At 38.2% G+C, this 27,088-nt stretch overlaps 1 protein-coding gene across 1 annotated transcript in view; it reads right to left on the reverse strand.

Moving 5' to 3' along the window:
- Positions 1-922: 922 nt before the first annotated feature.
- Positions 923-27,088, reverse strand: part of HNMT (histamine N-methyltransferase) — a 30,698-nt gene continuing 4,532 nt past the window's right edge. The window contains exons 2-6 of the mRNA XM_016205132.2: positions 26,040-26,092; positions 12,877-12,984; positions 11,426-11,556; positions 9,028-9,121; positions 923-1,804 (exon numbers count right to left, since the gene is read on the reverse strand). Coding sequence (XP_016060618.2) covers positions 1,449-1,804; positions 9,028-9,121; positions 11,426-11,556; positions 12,877-12,984; positions 26,040-26,092 — 742 coding nt within the window. The 3' untranslated portion in view covers positions 923-1,448. The remainder of the gene's footprint in view (positions 1,805-9,027; positions 9,122-11,425; positions 11,557-12,876; positions 12,985-26,039; positions 26,093-27,088) is intronic.

The raw sequence follows: 27,088 nt of genomic DNA on the forward strand, positions 1-27,088 counted from the left end.
ATGAAGTTGTCCATGAAAAGAGGGCAATGCAAGTCAGTTTGACTTATTATGAACAACAAAGCTTAGTCATTTGTTAATGCAAATGGGCTCTGTACTCCAGTATACTCCCTGGGCCTCAGCTAAGAGATTAGGGAGGGGCATTAACTCTTTAAAGTGACTCTACGGCAGCATTAAGTGGTAGCTCTGTACTGTGAAAGAGTGACTGTCATACTGTGTTGAAGGCTTCATTGCTGGGAGACTGAAGGTTCATGAGCACTTCAGTAAAACCTTATTTTTGTTTTGTAACAGGGAGTAATAGTTATTTACTTAATTTAAAAATACATTTATTTATTAATTATAAAATTACTTATTTGCTTATATAAAGAGATGTACTATTTTTATAAGGGTTATAGTTGTTTATTATAAAAGAACATCAAATAAGTTTTTAAAAATCCCCTGAAATCTTACTGTCCAAAGATGATTCTTGGTCTTAGAGAAGATCTTAGACAGAGAGACATAAAGGACTACAGTGTATGGAAAAAGATTCAATGTTTTCTAGAAATTCAGTAAATGATAAAAGGTGCACATTAAGCCAGTGGATTTTTTTTTAAGTAAATTGTGTTGATATAGTTGGCTTATTTTTTTGAGGGATAGCAGCTTTTTTCCAATCTCACTCTTTATACTTATATCAGTTTCAAATATATCAAAGATTTATTTTTTAAATATAAAATTATAAAATTATTCTGATAAAATATGTTAACATTTCAAAATGGTTTTAGAAGGTCTTTTAAAATGTGTCGGAAACCTAGAAATCAAAAAAACCCCAAAAACTAAATTTGAATGAAATAGAAAAACTTCAGTATATAAAAAAAAACCCAAAAACACTACAAAAATCATAGGTGAGACTAAAAAGGAAAACAAAATGGGAAGAAATGGCAACACATTACAAAGAGTTAATTTTATAATATCCTAAAAGTGCTTACTTTTAGCAATCAATAAGAGAGAAGCTACAACAGAGGAATGTACAAATATTTCTTCACAAAAGGGGAAAAATCAATAAATATACACTTGCTTAGTGTTCAAAGTATCAATAAGCATATACTTTACTAGTATGTAAAGAATCCATAGTACATATTTTATTGGTGTTCTAGGAAAAGCCAGTACAGTCAACAAGTGGAAAGGATTTTATTGTCAATAAGCCAGTGAAACCTAGTTGTCTCATTTTTCCAGCTTATGTGGTATTTAGCCTGCAGGTGGCCTCTTTACCTGAAGGAGGGGTGGGGTAAGACCAGCACTGTCATAGATGACTGTGCGTGGAAGTCCAAGAATGTCTTGACATTTTCTAGATTTACTTATAAGAGACAATACACTATTTATATTATGAGATGTACTTGTAATTTTAATACAGAAATAAAAAATCAGCATTGTTTAAAATATAATTTTTGAATACATTCTCTCATGGTTGAAATCTATGCCTCAGCCACTATGAAACTCAGACTGTTATTGAAAAGAACCTTTCCGTCTTTTTTTACACTGAACTCAGGCTCTTGCAGATCTTTCACAATTTCTGCTCTGAGATCAGGTGGGGCTGTTGCATTAAAGTTGCAGGTTTCTGTCAAAAAATCCAAAAGCAGGTCTCCATTTTCATTGTCATCAATAAAACAGTCAGATATGTCCATGGTGGACAGAAGGTCATAACACTCATACTTGATCCCCAGCTTGTCCAGCATCTGAGTGAGATCAGCGGATGTGACGTACTGGCAGAGGTCATCCCGGGGTAGGCGGGATCCGTACTTTTTCCATAGCTTGTCCCAGGCACTGGTTCCTGTGAGATAAAGCAAAGTTCATGCTTTCATTTATTCTTTCTTCCATTACCAACTCGGCCAGGCAGTGCATTAGATACTTGGGTTAGAGTAGTCAATTAAAAAAAATGTCCTTGCCTTCGTGTAGCTTAATTCAAGGAGTGAGGGGTTTGGGGACAGGGTTAGAGAAAGTTAAATAAATAAATCATGTATCAGATGGCGCTAAATGCTAATGAAAAACAAATCAGAGTGAAGAATACAGAGAGTCAGAGTTGGGTGGGCTGCTGTTTTACACGGGGTGGTCATAGACAGTCTCTCTTATGACATGACATTTGAGCACATCAGCTGATGTGACATACTGGCAGAGGTCAGTTAGCTTGGTTTCTATTTTAATGCAGTCACTCTAGCCACACAGATGAGACTCAAGTATGGGCATAAGGACAGAAGCAGGGAGAACAGTAAGAAGGCTACTGCGGTAGCCTGGGTGACAGTGATGGTAACTTGGACCAGCGAGCTTGGAGGTGAAGAGGAGTGGTTGGATTTTTTATGTTATACTCCTAGATCCATTGCCATTTGCCAACAATTTCGATAGCGGGTGTGAGTTTTAAAAAAAAAAAAAGTCAGTAACGACCCCAATAATTTTGGCCCAAGCACCTAAAAAGAGAGAACTGCCATTATTGGAAATGGGAAGAAAGAAGGAGCAGTCTTAAATGTATCATCAGGCATGATTTTAGATTTTAGAGATATCTGTTGGATATTCAGGTGGTGACAGGAGGAGAGCAGCTGTTTATGTTAGTTTAAGTTCAGAGGAGAGCATCTAAGAGCAAAAACTGAAATCCAAAGAAAGAGCACAATAAATACAATTATGATTTACTCAGACTAAAGACTGGGTAGCTTCTCTGTCTATACATTTACTACATTTGGCCTTGGACTGCTAATAACCAAGTTGACTTCTAAAGATTTTGTCCCCAAATTTAGAAGAAGATTTAACAATGTCTGATGTGTTTAATTTTGAGAATCCAGCCCAGTGTAAAAGCTAAGAGAAGCCCAGTGCAGCAGCTGAGGGGAGAGAGACATAGGTTGTAGGACTGTTCTGATACTTCATAATTGAGAAGTGTTTGTTATTCAGTCTCTCAGAATCTCAGTTTTATTATCTATAAGTTGGGGACAACCATACTTACCTCAAATGCAACTGAGAGTATTAAATGATATACTTTAAGTGAATCATTGCACACGGCAGGTGATAAGTACTTACAAAATAAATGAACATTACATGGAATTAGTTGGGTAATGTATTTCTGCTGGTTGTAATCTTGAGACTGTAAAAAAGCAAACTTACTGTTCAAAATCTATGATTATAATAAATCAAAACCAATGAATATTGATCTATGGACCTTCCAAAACATGCATGTAATGCTGGCTGTTACATACACAGTTGGTACAGTGAATTAAGAGTTAAGCTCACTAAAGTCCAACTGCTTGAGTGTGAAGCCTGGCTTTTCCTCTTACTAGATTTTTGAACCTGTGCCTCAGTTTTATCAACTGTAAAACAGGAATAATAATAGAATCTATCCAGAGAATTTCTGCAGGGATTAACTGAGTTGAAAAGGTAAGGCACTTAGAACCATGACTGGAACATAGGAAACAATGTTGAAGTGTTAGATAATTAAGCTGGACTTGGCCGAACCAATGTAAAAGAGAACCTATTTTTCTATGAACTTCTAGGATTAAAAGTGCAGATTTCAAAGACTTGATTTTTTTTGGTTCCCAAACCTCTTTTATGATCTAATGAAAGTAATTGATTCTCCAGAAAAGTACACAACAAACAAGACACACGCACATAGTTGTGCATATAATTACAGGATGCTCAATGACTAAGCTAAAGTCTCCAAATTTAACTCAACAAAGGAGACTATCCAAGGCAGGATATAGTAAATAACAAACAGCCTAGATAACTGATGTTGCACTTATATTTCAGAAGAGGAAGTGATAACTGCGGGATATGCTCTAAGAATTGGAATGAAGCAGAAAACAATAAAACCTCAGTTCTATGAAAAAAAAAAAATGAGGGTCATGAGTATATATTAAAAGATCTTTCATTCCAATATAGTGATTGTCTTCCTGAAAAAGAATTTGCCTACAAACAAGATTTTTTTAAGAACAAATATTTCAGTGGTTGAGGAGGAGTTCTGTTACCATTATTTTTTTAACCTGGCGGAGAAAAACAAAACAAAACACTAATTGCAGAAAATCTGCTGGTGTCAGTGTTCTGTGACTCGGTGCCTTCTCTGAGCCTGGGCAATTATACACTTTCTGACTGATGCATTATCATAATGGCTCTTCCGTGGGCACAGCATATGGTGTTACTTTTGTTTTCAACATGATATAAACCAGATTGTTTTCTCCCCACTGTATTAACAGTAACACACTATGATTTACCTCCTTTCTTAGGTAAGGAGAGGGAAGGACAGAAAACTTGAATGATCTCCTTCTGGCTAATCTCCCTTAACCAGATATATTGCATTTTAATTAGCAATTCATTCAACTAGTACCTGGCAACTACATTTGCAGAAAAACAGGTCGCTGACATCATTTTAGTGTGTGATACACCTCTTTAGTCCCTATTTCTCTTCTTATTTCCAAATCAAACCTTTTGTCTTCATAATCGGGAGCTTTCTGCTTGTTATAGTAAATGAATATTTACTGAGGCTGGTCTAGTTCTGCAAGGGATCCTTGGGAACACAGAGGAAAGCCTCTTGCCTCCAAAAACATGTACTCTAAGAGGCTGACCAGCAAATGCTGGCATTTCATTCTGATTTCAGTTTCGCTTTCTTTTCTCAATTAGTTCCACTTGCCTACCCTTCATCACTTTTGTCCACCTATTTCAGTGTACAATCTCTGTGTGTGAATATGTGTATCTTCTTTATTGAGTCTTTTATTTTTGTTTATTAAAGTTATCTTCAAATCTCCAGAACTTTCTATATAATCTGATTCCATGTCCCTCGTGTAGTAAGTTTTAGCTAAAACACGGTATTTTTTTTTGGAAGGACATTCAGAACTAGTAGTTTGGATAACATAAAGGAGAAACAATAAGCAAATGTTCAGTTCAATCCAAACACATTTATTGGGTGCCTTCCAGGTGCCAAAGGCTTTGCAAAGATCTGGGACTAGAGATAAGAGGCAGAGCTCCCTGCTCTCAAGGAACTCTCCTTCAAGTCCCCGTATGCCTCCGATAGGAGACTCAGTGCACTGCTGAGTGTTTACACGTCTGAATCCTCCATGAAGTTAGCAGCCTTTCAAAGGCAAAGGAAGAGTAATCCCTGCAGCCTTCAGAGCCTAGCAGGGACTGACTACAGGAGCTCCATAAACGCGGAATGAACCAACACACTAGACTGCCCTGTGCAGCCAGCGTGGAGCTGAGCAGTCTGTATTCTGAATGTGGCTGCACACACGGCACCTTACCCAGCAGGCGCTCTGCGTAACTAAATCTAGAAACTGACCCCATATTTCATCATCTTATAATCTAATAAAATGCAAAAATGAGTATCTATATGGTGCTCAAGTAGCTGAGTAATTCAGTCTATTCGGAGAAAAAACTCGTCAATTCAGTAACAGGTCAGCGTCTGTGTGAGATGGACAGGCAAGAGCCTTAGCTGTGATACTTAAGATTAAGGTATGTTAATCCTGACATACCTTTATCTGCCTAGATAAGACACTGGCTAGATGAGTGCTCTTAGAAATTTAATTGAATTACAAAAATTGACTTAGGCTTTCGGAATCTGTCTACAACGAGCACTGAGTTTTCTGCACGGCAGTGTAGCTATGAATGACAATACCGCCCTGAAATAAAGGAAATATACAAACAGGTTTCTTCACTTCTGGGTAATTATAAAAAGGATTCCATTTAGAAAGTGGCTGCAAGAAACCTGATAAAAACAGAGCCTACTGTGAATCATTTTGGTGTAGGTGCTCCAGTTTTAAGGCAATGTTGAAGTTTAAGGAATGTTTCATTGGACAAGTATGTACAATAGGGATTCAAGAATTACAGTTCAGGCTGAGAAGGCCATTTAGGGCAATGGTTTTCTATACACGTTGATTGATGGTGATGCAGTAAGACAAATTTGACTGGAAATTTCTTGTGATTAAATTTGTGTCCACTGTTGGAAACTGACCCATGACTACTTTTCTAAAAACTGACCCATATATTTATATTGGCTTTATTACGACAGCAAAGCAATTATGGCTCTTTTTAAAAAAGTAAACTGCAGCCACTTCTATACACTGAGGAGGCAATATTGTTGTGAAGACAGATTTATAGGTGCATAGGTTTCTCAGGGTGAGAGAGAGAGAGCAAATGGGAGTTTGCTCTATGTAATAAATAAGAGGGGTGGAAGGGGGAAGTGAGGAGTTGGTACCTTAGCAAAAGTACTGAGCTAAGAGGATATGGGTGAGGTCTGAGAGAAGTTATGAGTAGGTGCAAGGGAAGTGGGTCCCAACTGAGCAAGAGAAAAGCTGGGAAAAGAGTGGCTGTGCAACGCTGATGCTGAATTCTGTGTATGCTCTTCTTCCCCATAGATGTCAACATCTCCCCAAGTCAAAGAATGGTGCTTTGGTGAATGAATGAACTAGAGTTATGTCCATGTTTGGGGTAAAGCAGAACAGGATAAAAAAATGTAGCTGCAGCGCATGCAAGGTTTGGCCATAAGAAATCAAAATTTGAACTGTGAGAAGTCTGGAGCAAACAGTGGCTGGCAACCATCAGAAGCATGACCCCAGGTTTTGTCAGGAGTCACAAAGCAAGTGACAGACAATCAAGTTCCTTGGGATGAGGGCTTCAGTCATTTACTCTGGATTTTTAAGAGTTAAGTATGAGCCCAGAGACAGGAGAATCTGGAGACATTCAGGTTAAACTAAGTTGATAACAATTTCATTTCCCTTAAAGGTAGAATATATTTTAACTGCAAAGGAAACTATATTGAAAGAGGTGGTTTTAATTTTTTACTTATATTTAATAAATTTCTTTACTTAACAACTCTTCTGATAAACAGTAAAGCTATAATTTTAGCCTTAAGAGAGAAGTGGAAAGTCCAAAATAAAATACCTAAACCTATTTTTTCCTTTTGCTAAGTGGTTCTTAAAGAAGAAATGTATATGATATTTCTTCTATAGCTGTATACAGTCTTCTAGGAAAGAAGTGTATATGGTAAAGAAAAGAAGTAATGAGAGTCCCTTTACTAATTCAACAACTACTATTTGTTGCATGCTTATGCCTAGGAACAGTATCCACTAACAATGCTTTCCTCTTTGGGACGCCCGTCTACCATGCTGTGTACAATAATGAAGAATTATGAACTGCAACCTGAAAAAGTTAGTAAAATATTTTCACCATCAAGCCACACTGATTGAATAATATTTGACTCAAATAGTTCTTTTAAAAAAAGCTAACTGATTTTTAAGTCTTTACTCCCTTTCTTGATTTTTCCCTCATGAAAGTATATATACATAGTACATACGAATCACATACATGCACAGGTGCAATACATCGGAGGTATGATTATCCAGAAATAGCCCTTGAATAAACTTAGATTCATCGACCAAGCTCACACAGCCAGGAAGTGCCTCGGCATTCTTGCTTCATGTGTCATCATACAGTTCACTGGGTGGGCCCTGTTTCGGTTTGTACATTTCTTGATGCCAATATATGACGGATTGTATTCACTTATTCATGATAAAGCCAGCAGAATCCTGTATCCATAAGGGCACTTAGTCAATTCTCAGTTGCCTGGAGACTGCTCATGCCACTTTCTAAGCCTTAGGCTGGCTTTTTCTTATTGGTAGACATTGACTCATAGAAAGCTGCCTTTTGACACTCGAGTACTTAACTTCTGAAAATATTTAAGAATAAACCAAATATAAGTAAGAATGGATCTTCCATGGATATTCAATATGTTCTAAAATCAAACTTCTATGGATATTCAATATGTTCTAAAATCAAACATAGGACTTCTGGATGAATTGCTGTTTCTGTCTACAATATTTTTTCTGTATTATTGATATAGATTATAAAAAAAAGACTGCCTTTAATATTGATAACTAAGTTTACTTTTTTATTCATAAATGTAGAACAAAGTGCTTCACCCAAGTGTCCTAATTTAGAGATTAGCAGGAAGCATCCAGTTTACATAAGCACTTCTAAATGGGAAGACAGAACTCTCCTACTTATATGAGTATTTTTAACTAACCAGAGATAAAAATAGTATATCAAAATGTTCCCGTCGGGAACAGGTTGTATACAGGGCTCTCATTTGCCAGACTCCCATATGAGTTCAAACCCAGGATTAAGGATAACAGCCATGTTTATGATCCTTAAAGCCCTTCTTCATATTTAAGAAAAATGAATTTTGTGACATGGTTTTTTGAGTATGGGATCTGGTATAAGCTTAAGAAGATAGAAACTGTTGTATATCTATAATTACCCTGCCTAGCATTGTATGGACAGTCCATAAAGATTGATGAATGAAAGAAGTTATGAATTAATGAATTCAACAATGTCAGTGTTTCATTTGCTAAGGTGTTTACTTATGCTCTCACTGTGGTACTAATTCTATCTCTGGAAGCAACATGAGAGGCTCAAATGCCTTGTTTGGAAAATAAAACAACATAAAACAAAACAAGTGAACTACTTTTAATAGTTATTTGAGAAAACCTATAATGAACAATATTGATAATGGCTCTAGAGGGAAAGAGACATTTGAGGGACAGAAAAGAGGCAAACAGAAGTATTTACTATTTTTAGTCTCATTAAAAATGTTACTAACGTTGCATTTGCTCTGTGTTATATAAAAAATAATTTATAGCCCAGCCAGGCGTGGCTCAGCGGTTGAGCGTCGACCTAGGATCCAGGCGACCAGGGTTTGATTCCCGGTCAGGGCACATGCCCGGGTTGTGGGCTGCAGCCAATCAATGACTCTCTCATCATTGATGTTTCTATCTCTCTCTCTCTCCCTCTCCCTTCCTCTCTCTGAAATCAATAAAGATATATTAAAAATAATAATAATAATAAGTTATATATGGATAACAACAAATTTTCTCAGGAGAAAGAAGTAAACAGATATTTAATTCCATGAGACTCCCTAAATTGGGAGCTGTTGTGAAGGACTCTCCTAATACGGCCTTTAAACTCACACATCTATACATAAATGTACTACTGTTGTCTTAAAATTCAGTCTGGATGAGAATAACTCACCTGACACAAGTACAATAAGAATCTTAGCATTGGTAGCTAGGAGACTATGGAAGAACTTCAGGGTAGCTGGGATGTCTTTTACATAATACAGCATCTAGAAAGGAAGGAAAAGAAACATGAGACACTTTTCTACGTCAATATCTTTGTGTGCTTGGACCAGATACTCACTAGAAAGTTTGATTCTCAGTTGAGTAGATTTTGCTGAACAAAAAACTTAACTTTAAAAATTAAAGATGTTATATGGAGAGATAGGATAATAATGTGAATTTTTTTAGGAAAAGGAAACTATGTTATTTGCTCAACTAGAACCAAATGGTTTTAAATTACTCTTTCCAGCTTTAATAACACAGACACCTACACCTGGAGACACTCAGTCTCCACTCCACATGCAGACAGTGATTCTAGGCTTACTCTGTAAGTTGTGCATTATAGGTCTTCTGGGAGGAAATGGTGGCAGCACCATAAACACAGGCTCCATTTCATGGAACATTGCTTTAAATTAAGCCCTTTGTTCTAGCTTCACCATGTGCTCACAGATGCTTTTTTTAAATCACAGAAAATGTGAAAGGCACGGATGTTGCAAATTCTCTAGGAGAGGACTGGATAAAGCATGAAGTTAATACACTTGGTCACAAGATGCTAGGAGTCAGTCTGCCCATTTTTAATAATTCTGGACCATCTCTGGTGAAGTGCAGGGAGAGGCCTTTACACCCAACACAGGTAGAGCTTAGAATTATACATTGGTGGTGGAAAAATGTCCCCGAGGGCTTGTATTCTTGGAATCTATCTCCATAGACACTTCTTATATCTCATCTTCGTCTCTCTTGGACAAGAATTCAATATTCTATGTAGATTCCCATGATAGAATGTATTGCATGAAACAAAACCAACTTAATCTATGCCCCTCTCCCTTAGATAAATGAAATAAAATGGACCTGCCCATGGCCTACGCTGCCTCAGCACCATATTTAGTATTGTCACTCCATGCCGCTCACCACAGGGACCACACTTAGGCGGGTACCCAGATACAGCTAGTCCATAAGGCGGCTAACAATCTATGACATGACCTGGTGAAAAAAGTGGAGGTGGGCCATAGTAGATGCTCTGAAATTTGATCTAATAGACACCGAGATTCTCTGTAGTTGACTGTGAATTTTAAGCTGAAAAGAATGTATGAGAGTGTCAGGGCTATAAGGAAAAATGAAGAGACAGACAGGGCACAGGAAAATGCAGAGTAGACAGAGAGTAAGAGAGGACAGAGTCACAATGCAGAGGAAGCAGAGCTGCTGTAAGAAAAAGCAAAAGTGGAAGCTTTGGGAGAATGATCTCTGAAGCTGCAAATTTTTATTACAGGCAAAGAATGGATCCAAAGCACATGTGAAGAGATTGGCTTTTGATAAAAGGAAGCTTTTGTAATGACGAAAGAAAGATACGATGGGTACAGTTGGAACTTTGCTTGTAAATCTGGAGGGTAAAGAAAGATGAGTTTCCATCTGATGGTTTCTCGTTTCCCTATACAGTATGAAGTGAGGCCATCAACTGGGAAGGAGTGGTGGAGGAAGAGTTACAGGAGGTGAAAGGAGAGAGAGGAAGGTATGAAATAGTTGTATGTGGAGGTGGGAAGCAAGTCTAGTAGAGAAATATCATAGGCTCGCTGGGCACTCCCTTACAGGTAAAGTATTTGTCAGCTAAGAGAGAAGAGATGTAGGATTGCCTGAATGTGCCAACCTTTGAGTCATTTCTTCTTTTGACTTAAGTTTATTCCTTTGGGGTAACTGTAGTTGTGGGCTACAGAAAGTAAGAAACATCTTGTTGTTAATTGTGGTATTTCTAAAACACACACATCTTCTAATGGATGTCTATATACCCATATGCTATCCAGAAATACCAGTGGAAATATGTCCCCACATCATCTACTGAAGAGTCACCCCCTTTCCAAGAAATACACTATTAGTGCTGGACCACGGGAATAAATTCCAACTAAATGACTGATATTAATAAAACTTCATTAACCTGAGGAATCATCTAACCTGCCCCTTTTGTCACATTCACACTAGCCAGGTCATCAATAGAAGGCAAAAGCAAGAGGATTCAGAAAAACTCTGAGGCACTGGTCCATCCAGACCATTAGAGCTTTCAGTCCTATGAAAATTAATTAAGCCAATATTGAAAAAAAGATCAGTAACTCTGTAAGTATTTTGAGTAAACTGACTTTTTAAATGTTACAGAGAATTTCTTAGTATTATCAACATCTTTATCCTTAATTTGAATATGCTCACTTGTGGAATCAGAAATCAGATTCTCATTTTTCTTTTTAAAGTCAGAATATCAGGCACTCTTCATACATATTTCTGAAAAATCTCTTTTCTGAGAGTACATAACAATAAATATTTCTTACCTGAATCATATGAATAAAGTCCCACCTCTGAAGTTCTGTCTTCTCCATCATTCTACTTTGATAGTCAGATGATGTCTCTTTATGCCAAGCAAACGTTATGTTCTCAAGATTTGAAGACTTGGCTACAAACTCTAAAATATAGAAAAGAGATGGCTCACCATCAATTTTAATTGCAAATGCGGGACCCATTTCCTTGTAGAATTCTAAGGCAATCAATGTTATATACCTAACAAATACAAAACACATTTTTCTTTTTTATGTAGCTCTGGGAGACCAGAGAGTTCATACTGATTTCCCCCCCCTACTATTAAATGAAATTAGGGATGAAATAAAGAGTCAATGAACTGCAAGCTAAAAAAAAAAAAAAAGATTTAAAAAAAAAGGCATATGTATTCAAGCTGTATGATGAGGGTCATTATAATATTCTCTCCCCTTATGTTTGAACTTTCCATAATAAAATTATTTTAAAGGATGAAAACAATAGTAAATAAAGGGGACCTAGTCCATTAGATTATCCCTCATCATTGAACTAGTGAACTATCACAAAGAAACTATTATTTCTAATGCTCAAAAAACCCCCAAAACAAAAAAACATGCAATTCTACTTCCTGACTTCATGCCTCTGTCTTTCATATCTTACGCCATTATATTTTTAAATGATTGAACAAAATCAAAAGAAGAATACTATTTTGTTATATGCAAAATCATACCAAATTCAAATTTTAGTGTTTATAAATAAAGTTTTATTGGAACATATCCAGTCATTAGTTTATGTATCTCTATGACAGCCTTTGTGCTACTATGGCAGAGTTGATTAGTTGTGACAGAGATTCTGTGGCTTTTTAGGTTTAAAATATTTACTATTATTCAGCCTTTTTCAGAAAAAGTTTGCAGATTTCTACTATAAGCCATTAAACATAAGCTTTTTAAGGACAGGGATTCTGATGAAGTACTTCTGACTGAATTAATAACTCTGTCTCTAAGAATAAAAATAAAAAATAATCACTGATGCCCAGCTGGAGTGGCTCAGTGGTTGAGTGCTGACCTACTATCCAGGAAATCGAGGTTCGATTTCCGGTCAGGGCACATGCTAGGGTTTCGGGCTCAATCCCCAGCAGAGGGCGTGCAGGAGGAAGCTGCTCAATGGCTCTCTCATCATTGATGTTTCTGTCTCTCCCTCTCCTTTCCTCTTTCTGAAATCAATAAAAAATAATAATAATTGATGCCCAGTAAATGGATGAAGAGTCAGTAAATAAGGAGTTTGATTATTCTGTTTATATTCTGAAGTGTTTAGTTATCCCTGCCAAGAAAACAAATTAATTAGGTTCTTCTCCCAATATGCTTACTGAGAACATACCAAAGTAAAGTTGTTATTAATGATTAAAGGACACATTTGGGATGATAAGCCTTTGGGATAGAATGTGACATATAGCATCATGGGTTATAGGTACCTTTGTACTTGGCAATTTGTTCAGCACTTGGTTCAACAACTTCATTGTTGATATGAACTCCTGGGTATTGAGCCCGCACTTTGGAGAGAATCTGAAGATCAATTTCACCTAGAATATAAGCATAGGGAATAGATCACATCGGTCCAGAAAGAAATGATTAAGAATAATTTGAGCTAGTTTATCTGTCTTAGTTTTACTGGGAAAGCCCAGCATATATGAAGAATAATACTCAACTGTTTTCCTGCCACATTATCTATGATGCAGAACAGCTAGGTTGTAAGTAGGAATAATAATGTAATTTGAAGAGGGCTATGATTGCTGTTCATTCATTCACATAACATTTATTCAATATCTATTATTGTATTACATTTATTCTAAGATGCCATTCCTTTTGTATCACTAAGCCAGAAAAAACACTGTCAATTAGAATTTTAAGATATAATTAACTGGAAAATGTATCCCAATTTCACAGATGTTAAAATTTTTAAAAAGATATATATACAACTTAGAATAAACTATGCTAGGCCAGAAGCACACCCAAAACGACATCCGATGCAAAATATGTCAGGTACGAAAACGGATATAAAAATATGTTAGCCATTTATCTTCAAAAACACACCATGGTCTAGTGGAAGGGACAGACATGGAAAGAAGCCTGACTGGGTTGGGCTGAGGTGGGAAGAGGAAAGGAGACAGTGAGGGAAAGGATAGGAAGAGAGGCCAGAGGGAGAGAAAGCTTCATGGAGAAATGGCCCTCCTGGGCTGTGCTACAGGGTAAGTGGAAGTCGGCGCGGAGCTTCTGGGGAAATGATGATGGAATTCCTTCTGGGGAAATGATGATGGAACTCCAGGTAGAGGACAGGAAGCAGAGGCATGACGTCGGGGAGCAGGACAGCAGCTCAGAGTTTTGAAATACTGGGCAAGGCACAGCCTCCAGGAGAGAGGTGATACCAGAGAGGTAAACGGGCAGGAGGTGTTAGCGGAACAGCTATGGTCGTTAATGCACGCAGCAAGCACTGACTGACTGTTGACAATGCGCCAGACGCTGCACCGGCTCTAGCAAATGATGACAAGAAGAGACATAGTCACCGGCCCTGAGGAAAACCTAGCCTGTAGGTGACTGCATGAGAGAGACGGTGGTAAGTTGGAGGGACTTGAGTCCCAAACCTGTTTTCTTCACTTACTAGGTCCGTAGGACAGATGACAATTTGCTTGACCTCTCTGAGCTATCATTTCCTCATCTTAAAAACAGCAATGATGGCACAGAACTTACTGGTTGTGAGTGTTACACGAGGCAAGGCATGTAAAGCACAATGCAAGAGAGCCGGCACCCAATAAATGTTAGCTGTTCGTTTTTATAATTATTGAGTTCCTCTCTTTAAAAATATGTCCTCTCTCCCTATTATGGATGCTTCCAACTGAAGTTTTGCACTTCTACTCTCTTAGGTTATGATGTTGACACCTTCACTAAAACCGACCCACGTGCTGGCAGGACCAGCCTATTAAAACGATTTTAGTCTTTAGTGTTTTGGCATAAATTACATTAACTGAACTTCTTCAAGGTGGATCTGGCAGGCACCAAGACCATAGATCATACACTGGGAGTTCTAAAGGGAAGGAGATGAAGAAGATAAATCAGGAGCTAATTATGCTAATGTGAGAAAGTAAGGGAGCACAATGGTATAAGGAGAGCCCCAAGAACTGGCAATAGGAGACATGGGGGCTGCGGAGAGGAGTGGGATGGAAGCTGAACTAGACGACCAAGAGCCTATGGGACAGTTTTCTCCAAAGCTGGCCCACCAACACCAAGCCTTTAATTTCTTCCTTCTTGATTCCGGCTGTCATTCATTGGCCACCTACCATTTGTCAAACACTGTACAGGCTTTTACTTGGGACATCTCATTTAAGCCCGCCCATCTGCACAGTTTCCATTAAATGTTCCTTCACTTTCTCCTTCTGGTCCCTGCTAGCAATTCCCTTGTTCAGTCTCAAACTAAATCTCTCTCTCTCTCTCTCTCTCTCTCGGAATACCTCAACAATATATTAAAAATTCAGTCTGCATCTTCTGAACTCAGTCTTCCTCAAAGCCATCACTACGAGAACCATGGAAAACCCTAAGCGAGCCCTGGCCCCCGCACTCAGTGATTGGAGGCTGGGCCCTCCACCGAAGGCCTGGGTGACATTCCTGGTCAAGGCACAGCCCGTCCCGGCTCATGCTGGAGGCACTCTCACCATGTATCTCTCTCACATCTATGTTTCTCCCTCTCTCTCCCCCCTCTCCCCCCCTAAAAATTAATGGGAGCAATTTCCTGGGGTAAGGATTAACAAAACAAAACAGCCTAGGCTAAACAAGACCATCACTTCCCTGCTTAAAACCTCCTAACCTTTAATCCCCTATCAGCAGGGTCAAGTCTAAGTTTCTAAACTAAGCAAAGACCACCCAGCCTGGCTACTTTTTCTAATATCTCACATATTTTGAAATTTTTGGTTCCAGAAACTCAAAATTTCTTACATTTCCACCCTTTTCACCCTCCATTTGCCCCAATATATGCCATGCTCTTCCACGCTTTGTCTTTTACCCTTGCTCTCTCCTCTTACAGCAAGGGTGGGTAACGTCCACCCTTCAAAATCATTTGCTCTGGCCCTGCCAAGGCCTCACCAAAGACTAGCAGTTCCAGCCATCATCACATTAGGGGTGAGTTAATTAAATGTTTGACCAAATATAGCAGGCTCATTTTTAAGTTGATGATTTTCTATGGCTCGAGAATGATGTTATAAATATACAAATGGTCCTTGGCAGAAAAAAGGTTCCCCACCCTAATCCTACAGAATTACTCTCCCTTCATGTCCTCACTTTTTCTGACTAATTCCTATGCATCTTGAACACTTCCACATGAGACTAATTGCCTTGGCAGCCTTTCCCACGGAGCCTGGAAGTATCATCAGAATCCTCAGGCAGAAACTACCCATCAATTGACTGGAGATGGCAACACATATAAAACCTTCTTACGTTCCTTGGTCTCATTTTACTCACTAGCAAAGGCCTGATTCCAGTGAGTTTGTTAAACAGCATCAAAGATTCTAAAATGGTAGATTGAACAACTGAGCAGGTTTGATCAGTCACTGAGAAGCATATGAGGAGGTATCAGACCATATAGAACTCTGAACCAGCAGTAAAGAGACTTAAAAAAAAATGGGAAGGAGACCATTTGTTCTTTCTCAACTGAATCCTTCTGAGCAGGAGCTGTAACATTATGAATGTGCTCTGGTATCAGATTAAGTGCTCTATAAATGCTTTTAGAGAGCACACAAGCCAGACTAATGTGCCAAAAGAATGGAGGAGAGTAAACTAGAAATGGGCCAGTCAAATAACTCAGAAATTCTGAGCAAATTCAGGGGCAAACAAAAGAAATGTGGAAGCCAGCAGTCTGCTTTTTTATTGCCCATTGTAAAGCCTTCTGGGAATCTTAAATTAGAGATCCAGAAAACAGCATTTAAGGGGAATAAGGCAATACATGTTTATTTTATAGTCAGTCTCCTTTCACATATGATTTAATTAAGCATGGCTTGATCATAAGTCTCACAACTTTACTTATTTTTTACATTCTAAGTCTTTAGATATATAAACACCAACAGCTGTTTGGGTTACCTAAAACTTTATTATGTGTTTCCCCTAAAGTTTTGTAACAAAATCTGCAAAGTTTCTTATAACAAATAGAAAAATTATAGTGATTAAATAACTTTATTACAATATACCATGCTTTTCTTCCTCTCCCCTCCCCTCTTCCCTTTTCCCCCCTCCCATCCCTCTCCTCTCTCCTCTCCCCTCCCCCTCCCCTCCCCTCCCCTCCCCTCTCCAATCTCTCCTCCCCTTTTATGACTACCAAAGCAAATTAATAATTTGGGTGTCTGAATTTTATGATGACATAACTGACTTTCTCAGTTGATCAATATGTGGAACTTGAGTAATATTAGAAAGATCTAGACATGCGTCAACACCAATAAAAAATTTTCTATTAGGCTGGGTTGTGGATTTTTTTCTGTTCTGTTCACTCCTATGTTATTTTCTATCGAACAGAATATGCTGACTTTTTGATTTGGAAAGTTAAATGAAAACTACATTTAAAAACTCTCTTTCCTTGAAAATTTCTTTCCTTTGTACCACCCTTTTCCTCAAATCAGCCAAAACTATAACATGACTTCTCATGCTTCCTTTCTGGGCTATGATGAGTGTTTTGCTTAATATTACAGACAGATATTTTTGTGGTTATAATAGCGTCATATGAGCCATATTTTAAATGCATCATGTCTGTATTTAAAAAGGGACATAAAATTGACATCCCTGACATGGAATTTATAAAAAGTTCAAAAACAAGTTAGGGGGGAGGGGAATCTCATCTTTTAGGCAACTTTTCTCCAGTTCCTGAATTTCAAGCATATATTTAATGAGATAGCAGAGAAATGTTGTAATTTTTGTTTGAAATCCTAGGTCATTGATTAAAAATGAAAAACATGAAAAGAAAAATGTTAAAGGCTATAAGTCAGAAAAGACTAAACTCAAATATAGTATTCACCAGAATTACCTTATACAAAATTTAAAAATATCTCTACCCCTTAAATTGCACATCTGTAACTTAGGAATAATATGGTCTATGCCACAGGGTCATTGCAAAGGTTAGAGGCATTATATGGTGATAATTTACTACAGTTCATGATATAGAGTAATTACTCAAGAAATTGAAGATATTATACACTAATTCAAGAAATATTTTTGAGTACCTCCTAAATGCTAGGTGTTAATCACTGGAGATACAGCAAGAAATAAAACAGACAAAAGCATCCAACCTTTATGGATGGCAGTAAGTCCCATGGAGAAAACCTAGGCAAAAAGGGTGAGAGGAAGCCATGAAGGGGGTCTTTGTGGTTTTCCACTTGGTGGTCAAGTACACTTCATGGAAAAGGTGACATTTAAAAGAAGTCTGAAAGAGACTGTGAATGAGGGAAGTGAAGATTTACCTTTCTGAATGGGAAGCTCCATACTAAAATGACAAGTTGGAAAGGCACCCATCATGTATTCATGATGGCTTGTCCTTCTAACTGAGCCTATGTTACATGAAACTCAAATCCCAACTGGAGAACCCTGTGGCTTCTCCAAATGAGAAAGTCTGCAGGGCAAGAAAACAGGGGATTAAAGACTGTTGAGATGTTTCCTGCTATTTGATTTCCATCTATTCTTGCTTCATTTCTTATATCAAAATATATGTGAATTCTTCAGATTATCAGCAGGGAAAATTTATTTTATTACATGTTGCATTAAGATTATCATCTTCCTTGTCCCCTCTACCAGACTACAGGCACAGAAAAATTGTTTCTAGGAAGAAAAATTGGCCAGATAACCCTGTGCTTAGTGATGAAAAATAATTTCAGCTATGGGTTTGCAACCAGAGCAAGAACAATCTGATTTTGAGTTGCAGTGTGAAAGATATAAGATTCTTGACAAGATCACTTCTTTTCCTCCTTCCCACTCCCCCCCACTCCCCGGATGCCTCAGTATTGAGGCAGTTCTGTCAGGATGGGAAAATGAGAGCAGAATATTAAAACAACTGTACGGTCTCGGGAAGGGGATTATAAATATAAATTCTGAGTCAAAATAGCATTGCCCTTTGCTTTGGTGTGTCTTCTGGCTGTTGGCCCGGGAACAAGCCCTATTGAATGAACGCTCTGCAGCGGCAGGAGGCCTGAGAAAAGCCACGCTACCAAATTGTATGAAACATAAACGTAGAGAAAATGCCCCAAAAGGAACTGAGCACTGAAGTGTAGAGATATCTGATAGACCCCTCGGAAAAGACTAAATTTTGCCTTAACTTTTAACTTATACATTTTAAACATAGCTAGCCGACGGCTACTTCGGCACACGCATAGATACACAGTTACATGTAACATTGTAACATTTATGTTCCATTGAGCTACCCCAATGGCGCGCTAACCTCTCCCGCCTCGCTCATGCCAAGGGCAGGATTTACAAGGTGAACCCCCTGACCTGACAAAGGTACGCGGGCCAAGCACACAGCTGGTGACGTCATCAGTACCCCTGCCCACGCGGGGGCTCCGCGCTCTCGCGCGCTCTCGCGAGGCCTCGCCGACTTGCTCTCCGCCGCCCCCTCCCCAGTGATAGAGGTTGGAACGCAGATGTCGCGGAGGAAAGTGAGGAGCCCTTTCCCCCCCGAGTGTGAGCAGCGGGTCTGAGTGCCCGCGGGCCTCGGGCAAAGAGGAGCGGAGACAGCGACGGGAAGCAGCCAGCGCCGCGGGGAGCGCGCGGACAGCCGGCGCCCTTGGTCAGCGCCCGGCTCGGAGCGGGCGCGGGGAGCTGCGGGCCGCGCAGGTGAGGCTGCCCCTGAAGCGCGGGCAGGTGTGATCCCAGGCCCGCCGCAGACGCGCCGGCGGACACCTGTGTGCCCTGAGCACGTGTCGGGACAGCGCTTCGGGCGCCACGTAGCCGAGGGAGCGGCCAGAGCCGCGCGTCTGTCCCGACCGCCGCCTCCCATCAGCTGTACAATTACTGTTTTAATTGGGCTCATTTTTCCAGCCCTTGGGTATAAAATTAATACTAGAGAAAACCTGAAATACAGACAAAAGTATAAGGTAGAAAAGAAGTCTCTCACTACTAGGGAAAGAAAAAGTTAACATTTGGTTTGTTTCCTCCTGTTTGTTTTTTTCCTTCGAGCAAATCGTTTTCTTGCGTCTACACAGGTGAGGTCATTATGTATATAGGTTATTTTGACTTTCTCACTTGAGAGTTAAACCACAAATATGTCAAAATTTATCTGAATTTTTTGTTTTTGTAGTGGCAGCACTTTTCTAAAAATATATGCAATGATTGATTTAATTATTAACCTTTTATAAATGGTATAAAAATGTACCAAAGGTTACACATATATAATTTTATGTATAGTTTTAGATAGATAGGTTAGACTTAGTTTCAAGTTTTTTGCTATTATAAGGATCCTGACAATAGACCATGAATATTTATGCAAAAGAAAATCTTAATTTTTTTCTGATTAATTCCAAGAACCAGAATGAATGGTTAGAATGAGATCCTTGATCTTGGGTTATAAGAAAAAAAACCACAGCCCCTGCCCCCAAAAAACCTGGCCTAAGGGGCCAGCTGCTGAGAAAGGATGCAGGCTAAGAACTGGACACATTCTTAGAGGCTGGGTGTGGGGGTGCAGAGTAGGTGGGGGGTGGGATGTACAGGAGTCCAGGAGGAGGGGCTGAAGCAGCAGTTGGGGCTGTGGTGGGACAGCAGGGGAGTTAACAAACAGCATGACCAGGCTTTGATGTATTATAATATCCGAACTGTTCTTGATACAGAATGCCATGTTACTTTCAGGAACATTTTGTTTCTTTCATACCCTTACCTTTTTGTACAGGAGAGCTTTCATATCACTGTAACCTCATCACTATTGCAGATCGGCTTTCTAAATCTTCTCAAACTGTTCTCAGTAAATATTTGAACTTCCCTTCAAATAGTTTTTAAAAAATATTTTGTATTAAATATATTATTAGCAGATACTTTAACATCATTTCTATCAGTCTGTTACTGTTAATAGAAGAACCTGGGTGTTGACCCCAAGCTCTATGACCTCCAAACCCCTTGTGATGTATTATTAGGTTCAGTATGTATAAAATGAGGAGGACAAGAGACACCCCCCCCCCCCAACGCCAGGGTTGCATAACTGTATTGAATCACCAAGTTTTATTCAACAGTGTATGTCAAGTGGAAGCCTATTCACTAAGAGACTGTCCCAAACTTGCACAAGAACTGGCCAGATACAAATTTGTCCTTTAGCAAAATTACAGATAATCACATGCCAGGGACTTGCAGTTACATTGTAAATAATCAAAACTGTACATGAAAAATTCTCAAATGTTAACAACAAGAAAAAAGACTGTGGATCTACCATTGCTTTTCACCTGTATCCAGGCCATTACTGCATTCTTATTAATTCTAAGACTGTCCAACTCAGTTTGTTTTTCTAAGTATACAGTCATTTAATCTGCTAATAATAATAGTTTCATCTTCATTTGCCAGTTATCTTGTGTGTTCCTGTTTCAAGCCTCATTGAATTAGCCAAAGCAATCTTGTTTACTCTGGTTGGAATGACAGTGTTGAAGCATGATATTCTGTTCTGTCAGATCTGAAATGTACCTGTCTTTAACATTACTTTCATACTCACCAAAAGTTTTAAATACAATACAATGAGGTAAATTATTTTTTGGTAAAAGTATATATGGAGAATAGTTTATTTTTAAATAATATAGTTATGAATGCCTTTATATTGGAGTCCCCAAACTGGTTACCTGAAGTAGAGGATCCTAAATCCTGTCTTATTAATGAATCACTAGAGTACATATCCTTGTAACAGTGGAATAGTTGTTAGTATGCTGCACATAAGTAAAACAGATCTTACTCATTTCAAGAAATAAGCAATTAAAATGAAGACTAAAAATTGTCTACATTTCTAGAAGTCCCATATAAATGCCACTTCCTTAATATAACCAAACATGATATTAGCCACACCACTGGGAGAAATGCCTACTGCTTTCTAGAAGGTTACTCACAAAAGCATACTTTTTTTTTCTTTTCTGGACTAAAAGCATGTTTAACAGTCCAACCACCCAAGAAATCAGTGCCTAAGCCCCTTCCATAGCATGTCTGAAAAGCATTTTTCCAACCTGTGCTGACATTCCAAGAGTGACAAAGAGCTTTTTACCTCCCAGGATGTGTGCTTTCACTTCTTGACAGGTTTGATCATTAGTAAACTCTAATACAGACCCAAGAAATCTTTCTTTTATCATTGGCCCTTTCGGGACAAATATTCTGTAGTTTGATCAACAGGAAATATTTGAAAATGGCAAAAGGCACATTCATATTCTTATTTTCTGGGCAAAAATTCCCCCAATTTCCTATATGTCTCCAATTGTTCTTAAGTTGCTGATATACATTGTTCCCTTACTCTGAACACGGGAAAACACTAACCTGTGCTACTTACCTCCTTCTGGCTGCTAATGCTGACATACTGGCTCGTCCAGTTCCTGTCCTAATTGTTTCTCTTCTATCTAACTAGCTTAGAAAACTGAACGTCTGTGTCACCTTAACATGTCATTTATGAAAAGAGAGATGATTAATAATTTGATAAGATTAGATATTCAAGTAGCTGGTCATTACTGGTCATTAATCCTCCGTTGCCAGGTCAAAAATGAACTTTTATAGTTAGTACAATTTGTTTGACTCGACTAAAATCAAAAGACCTGCGTTTTGTTCTACCTTAGTGGTTCTCAGTTTTCTTATATATAAAATGAGGATGTTAATGGTCTCTAAACTCTCTATTTTGTAACCTCTGTAGGAATGCTGGTGTCCATTCCATATGTTGTAGAACAAGAAAATCATCTAACTTTTATCAACATATATGTCAGAAAAATTATTAACACAAAAAATGTGAGAGAGTTCAGACCACCTATGCTTTACCTGTGAGTTGCTTCAGTGGCTTAAAAAAACTATAAACATGTATATACTATTACATTATATGGGGTATGGCAATTGAGTTGGTACACAGTAGGTTAATAAAAATGGAAGTAGAAAGCTGGATAAAATGAGACTGAGTTATAGTCCTGTCTAACCCTTATAAAACTTCCTGGCATTTGAAGAACTGAACAGTGCAGCAGATAAAATGATTCACCTTTAATCAGGGCCCAGAGCAAGGAGATTGCATTGCCCATTGCTGCCTTCTGGAGCATTCTGCTAGGCATAAGTGTGTGCACTATAAATTAACAGCATGCTCCCTTAACAAAAAGTATGGGTTTCTTTTTCTCTGTGTACCGTCTCGACCACACTCTTTAGAGCTGAACAGTAATGGAACTCCTCTGAGTGGCTTAATTTTAGGAACCATCAGTGTAAAAAAAATGGACCAAAAGGCATATTCTATGAGGTTTAGAATGCAGTGCAATTGCTTTCAATGTCTGAAAAACAATGCTGAAATGAACTTAATAGGAATACTTTGAGACCCTGAATAAGGCAATCTCAGCTGCTCATTGTATTTCATTAAAGTGCATATCAAACTACTTTATACTTCCCAGTTTGACCTCTGTAAAAGCTACATGGCCCGTATTTCTGTCTGTGATTTTTCTTTTTTTTTTTTTCTTCCTGATTTTCTCTTTCTTTTTTTTTGGTTCACGTAATTATTTCGTACATTTTCCTGTATAATCTATGAAGAGCAGTACTGTTTATCAATTGTATTTTATTGATGTGGTAGATTACCTAAAGATGACATCAAAAAGTTTGCCACTGATTTTCTTTCTTTTGAACTGCTCAGAGCCCTAATTATTGCTTCACTTTTAACCTGAGTTTCCAAACACCTCTTCAAATATATCTTACATTCTCTTTTAACTGAAACCTCTCTCCACACAGACATCACCCTCTACAGAAGAGCCAGGAGGCAGACAGAGTGCACATGCACCCTCTGCTTGTGTTTCTGAAAAGGAAATCAAAAAGGTTACCAAAGAACATGAGCGTCAAGTGACCTAAAAGCAGCAATTTCACGTAGGAAAGTTCTAGTTTGTTTGCTTTTCGTGTGTTTTTCCGTTCTGGTGGGGAGAAGTGGCAGCACCATTATGCACGCAGAGAGAACATTTGCAGCAGAGATATGCGGAATATGATCTGCGGGTGACTGGCACCCAAGAGGAGAGCATCTAGGGAGTAGCACTGGAGAGGACTATAAGCTAAGACTGAGGTAGAGCCCTGTAAGATGCACTGTGAGAGCTGAACCAAAGGTACCAGACAGGGCCAATGACCTTGTTTGCCAGGGACTGGAGTTCAGTGACTGATCTGGAAAGATACGTAAGCCACAGGATAATGCAAAAGTCTCAGCGACAATGTAGGTTGGAACTTCTCTAAGGAGACCATTTCTCTATGGCAAAGACAGGAAGTTCTTCTGTAAGGTGCTTGCAGTTAGGCGATGACAGGTTATCAGGTGAGCATCCCCCAGTTGGTGTATGAGCACTTATAGTAATTGAGTGGGGTGTCATCTACCCCCCAAACACTGCTATTTTGTGCCAGGGACAACTAGATCTAGGGATTTTAAGTGTATTGCTTTTGATTTCATGTAGCTTACTTCAGCAGTGAAAGCTAAGTATCTGTAGCTGGAATTTCTCTTGGAGTTCTTATATTTCTGATGAATTTCTTATAAAGAGTGCCCTTAATGGGCACCCATATCTTCCCCAAGGCAAAGTCTGTTTTTAGTACAGTGTTAGGGCACAGTCAGAGGAACTCCAACTATTGTTCCCTTTGTTTTGATAAGTTTTCTATATTGGTTCCTACGTTCACCTTTATGTAAGGATCACTGTGTGGGCCAAGTGTTCCTTTCTCTAGATAGCTTATAAGCATCTGGACAAATTTACGTTAGAAATTCAATTAACTTTGTATTAAAGGTCAATTAACTTGGCCATGATATTGTTTTTAATTACTTTTCCTTTGTAGGGCTTCTCTTCTTGTCCAAGTACAAGTGATACTATCAAATGATAGTATCATTGCCTGTTGGTTGCCTGCAACTCATATGCAAAACACACTGGAAGTGACTGTCTTGGTTAAATAAATTAATAGAGGACTCTGGGCAATTTATCACTCTTATAATCCTTAGGACTTAAATTACCAGTAAGCAACAATGGAATATTTTAGCTCAGACACTCTCGATAAGATCATTCATGACAATATTCTTTATTATTTGTCCTTGTTGTTTTCTGTTTTCTTGGTGAAAGATGATAATAAAGTAAATTGATTTTAAGGGCTAGTCTTTATTATATCAAAGTGTATTCTATGATAAAGGAACAAATAATCACATGAAAAAGTAGCTGTTCCATTCCAGTGGCATGTTCTTGGTTATTTCTGTGTTAATATGGGCCAACAATTCACTCATTCATGGGGTACTGACTCTTATACTTAAGAGGCTCAAGAGATTGCCATGCGTTGCTATGTAACGTCCACTTGTTACCAAATGATAAATACTATGCAGTGATTTTTTTTAAAAGAAAACAATAAAGAAGGCCAGAAGGAGGGAGAGAAGGAGTAATACAGAAATAATATATATGACTACATTTTATATATTAACATATTAACTCAGGCCTCCAGATGACTAGCAACTTAAAAATAAGGCAAACACAACTTAGGAGTTTGATAGGAGGTTAAGTGTGGTGATGAAATTTTTTGTTTTGTTTTTGCAAAAGGGACCAGCCTGTACCTTATAGGAGCAGTAACAACGTGCTAACCACTTTATAAATGTTATCTATAGAATTCTCACTACCACTCTATGAGATATGTTTCACTGTTCCCATTTTACTGATAGGAAAACTAAAGCCTGTGTTTCTGCCAAGGTCACACAGTTCATTGGTGGCGGAATCAGAAACTACAGCCACATCGATCTTACCTTTCCAGATATTCCCCGAAGGTAAAAGCACTGGCTCTAAGAGTAGTGATACCATGGAAAGCTTATAAAAGGGGACTGGGGAGTGCGCTGAATTCTTAGTGGGCAGTGTTGGAACAGAATCAGTGGAAGGCAATGCTTTAGGCAAGGGCAACTCAAAGAGTAAGGCCACAAGAGGGTAAATTAATTGTGTCATTGAGCATAGGTTTTCCCATAGCAGTGCTTTTCCAATGAAGGGAGCTGTGCATTTATTTACATTCCATTACATGTCTCTTATCTCCTCGTTGATTAGCTACAGTTTGCAAACCAGCAACCGGTACAAGGGTCACACTTTGAAGTGGGACAAGCTTAAGAAATGTTTTACAAAATTTTCCTTTTCTCTGAACATAATTTTGGATAAAATTATTGAATAATTTTGGATAAAAGTTAAGCAAATATATCCTATATGTTTTTGCATTTATGAAAAAGAAAGCTACATCTTACCCACATTACAGATAGTAATGAAGGCTGATGTTATTAAGCCCTATAAATCTATGGCGGTGTTAATCTTAGTTGAAGTGGTATTGCCCTTACTAGTTTTAATAAGCTAATTTCTTCCAAAAGTAACTTTCCTAAAGAATGAACAATATTACCATCAAACAGCATAAGTTTAGAGTGAAATACAAATTTTAAATGTGTCATTCATACCTGCACCTCCTCCAATGCTTAGAATCTTAATTTCTGATTTTTTGTCCCCAATGCTGAAAGAAAAAAAAAAAATTATGTAGTTTAAGAAAAATGTGCTAGGTGCTTGGAAAAATCAGATTATTAAGTCTAGTTGCAGAGAACAGCCTAAGATTACAATGAACAAAAATTAAGCTAACATGAAAGGTTCCAATTATTTCAGTAATTATATTGCTGTCTTTAGAAATCTTTAGAAGTTTAGGTTCCATCATTAACAGTCTTGAACTGGTAGACTTTTAGAAACACACATCTCAGAGGTAAGGTACATCATTTGTTGAGAAGTTATTTGGGGAACAAGAACAGAAAAAGTGGGTCCTTGAGTCTCATGATGTAATTAGCCATTTGTTGTATATGGAGAAAGGTTGAGGTGACTCCTACTCTATGATATCTGTCTTCTTTCCTTCTTTCTAACTTCTTTTAAACAAACAGGTGTTTATTGAACATTTATTACATGCCTAATCTAGGCATTGAGAATATAAAAATGAGTAAGACACTACTTTGCTCTCAAGTGAAATGTGAGATAATAAAGCCTGACATTATGGCTCTAGTAGTAGAAGTAGAGTGGAATTGATGGCCTGGAAAACAATACTCTGACTTGTTTTAGGTTGATGTAAAAGGGTCAGAAAAAAGTATGAGTGCACAGTGACTGCCAAGTTTCCAGCTAGGATGACTTGGTGAAGCATGGTGCCCGAAAGGAAGCTGGAGAACATAGCTTGATAGCTTTTTGCCTGTTCTCAGGGTTTTTCTTTTTAGTTTTTGGTTTTGTTATTTTGTTTTGATAAATCTGAATGAACAGACATTTGGATATGCAAGATTTAATCTGGGTGTGAGAGATATCAGGATAAATGATGTATTCTGGATAACTATTGTCATAAAGTAATGGTCAAAACTAGAAGAGTAGATTCTAATGACCCTAGGATATTGTAGATAGAAGAGCAGTGAGTAGGATGATGATGATGCACTAACAACCTTTAGAAGTCCCTGGATTATGGGACATACACAAGGAAGACAGG

Source organism: Miniopterus natalensis, chromosome 8 (genome assembly GCF_054644295.1).
Source record: "Miniopterus natalensis isolate mMinNat1 chromosome 8, mMinNat1.hap1, whole genome shotgun sequence".
In the NCBI taxonomy this organism is placed as follows: domain Eukaryota; kingdom Metazoa; phylum Chordata; class Mammalia; order Chiroptera; family Miniopteridae; genus Miniopterus; species Miniopterus natalensis.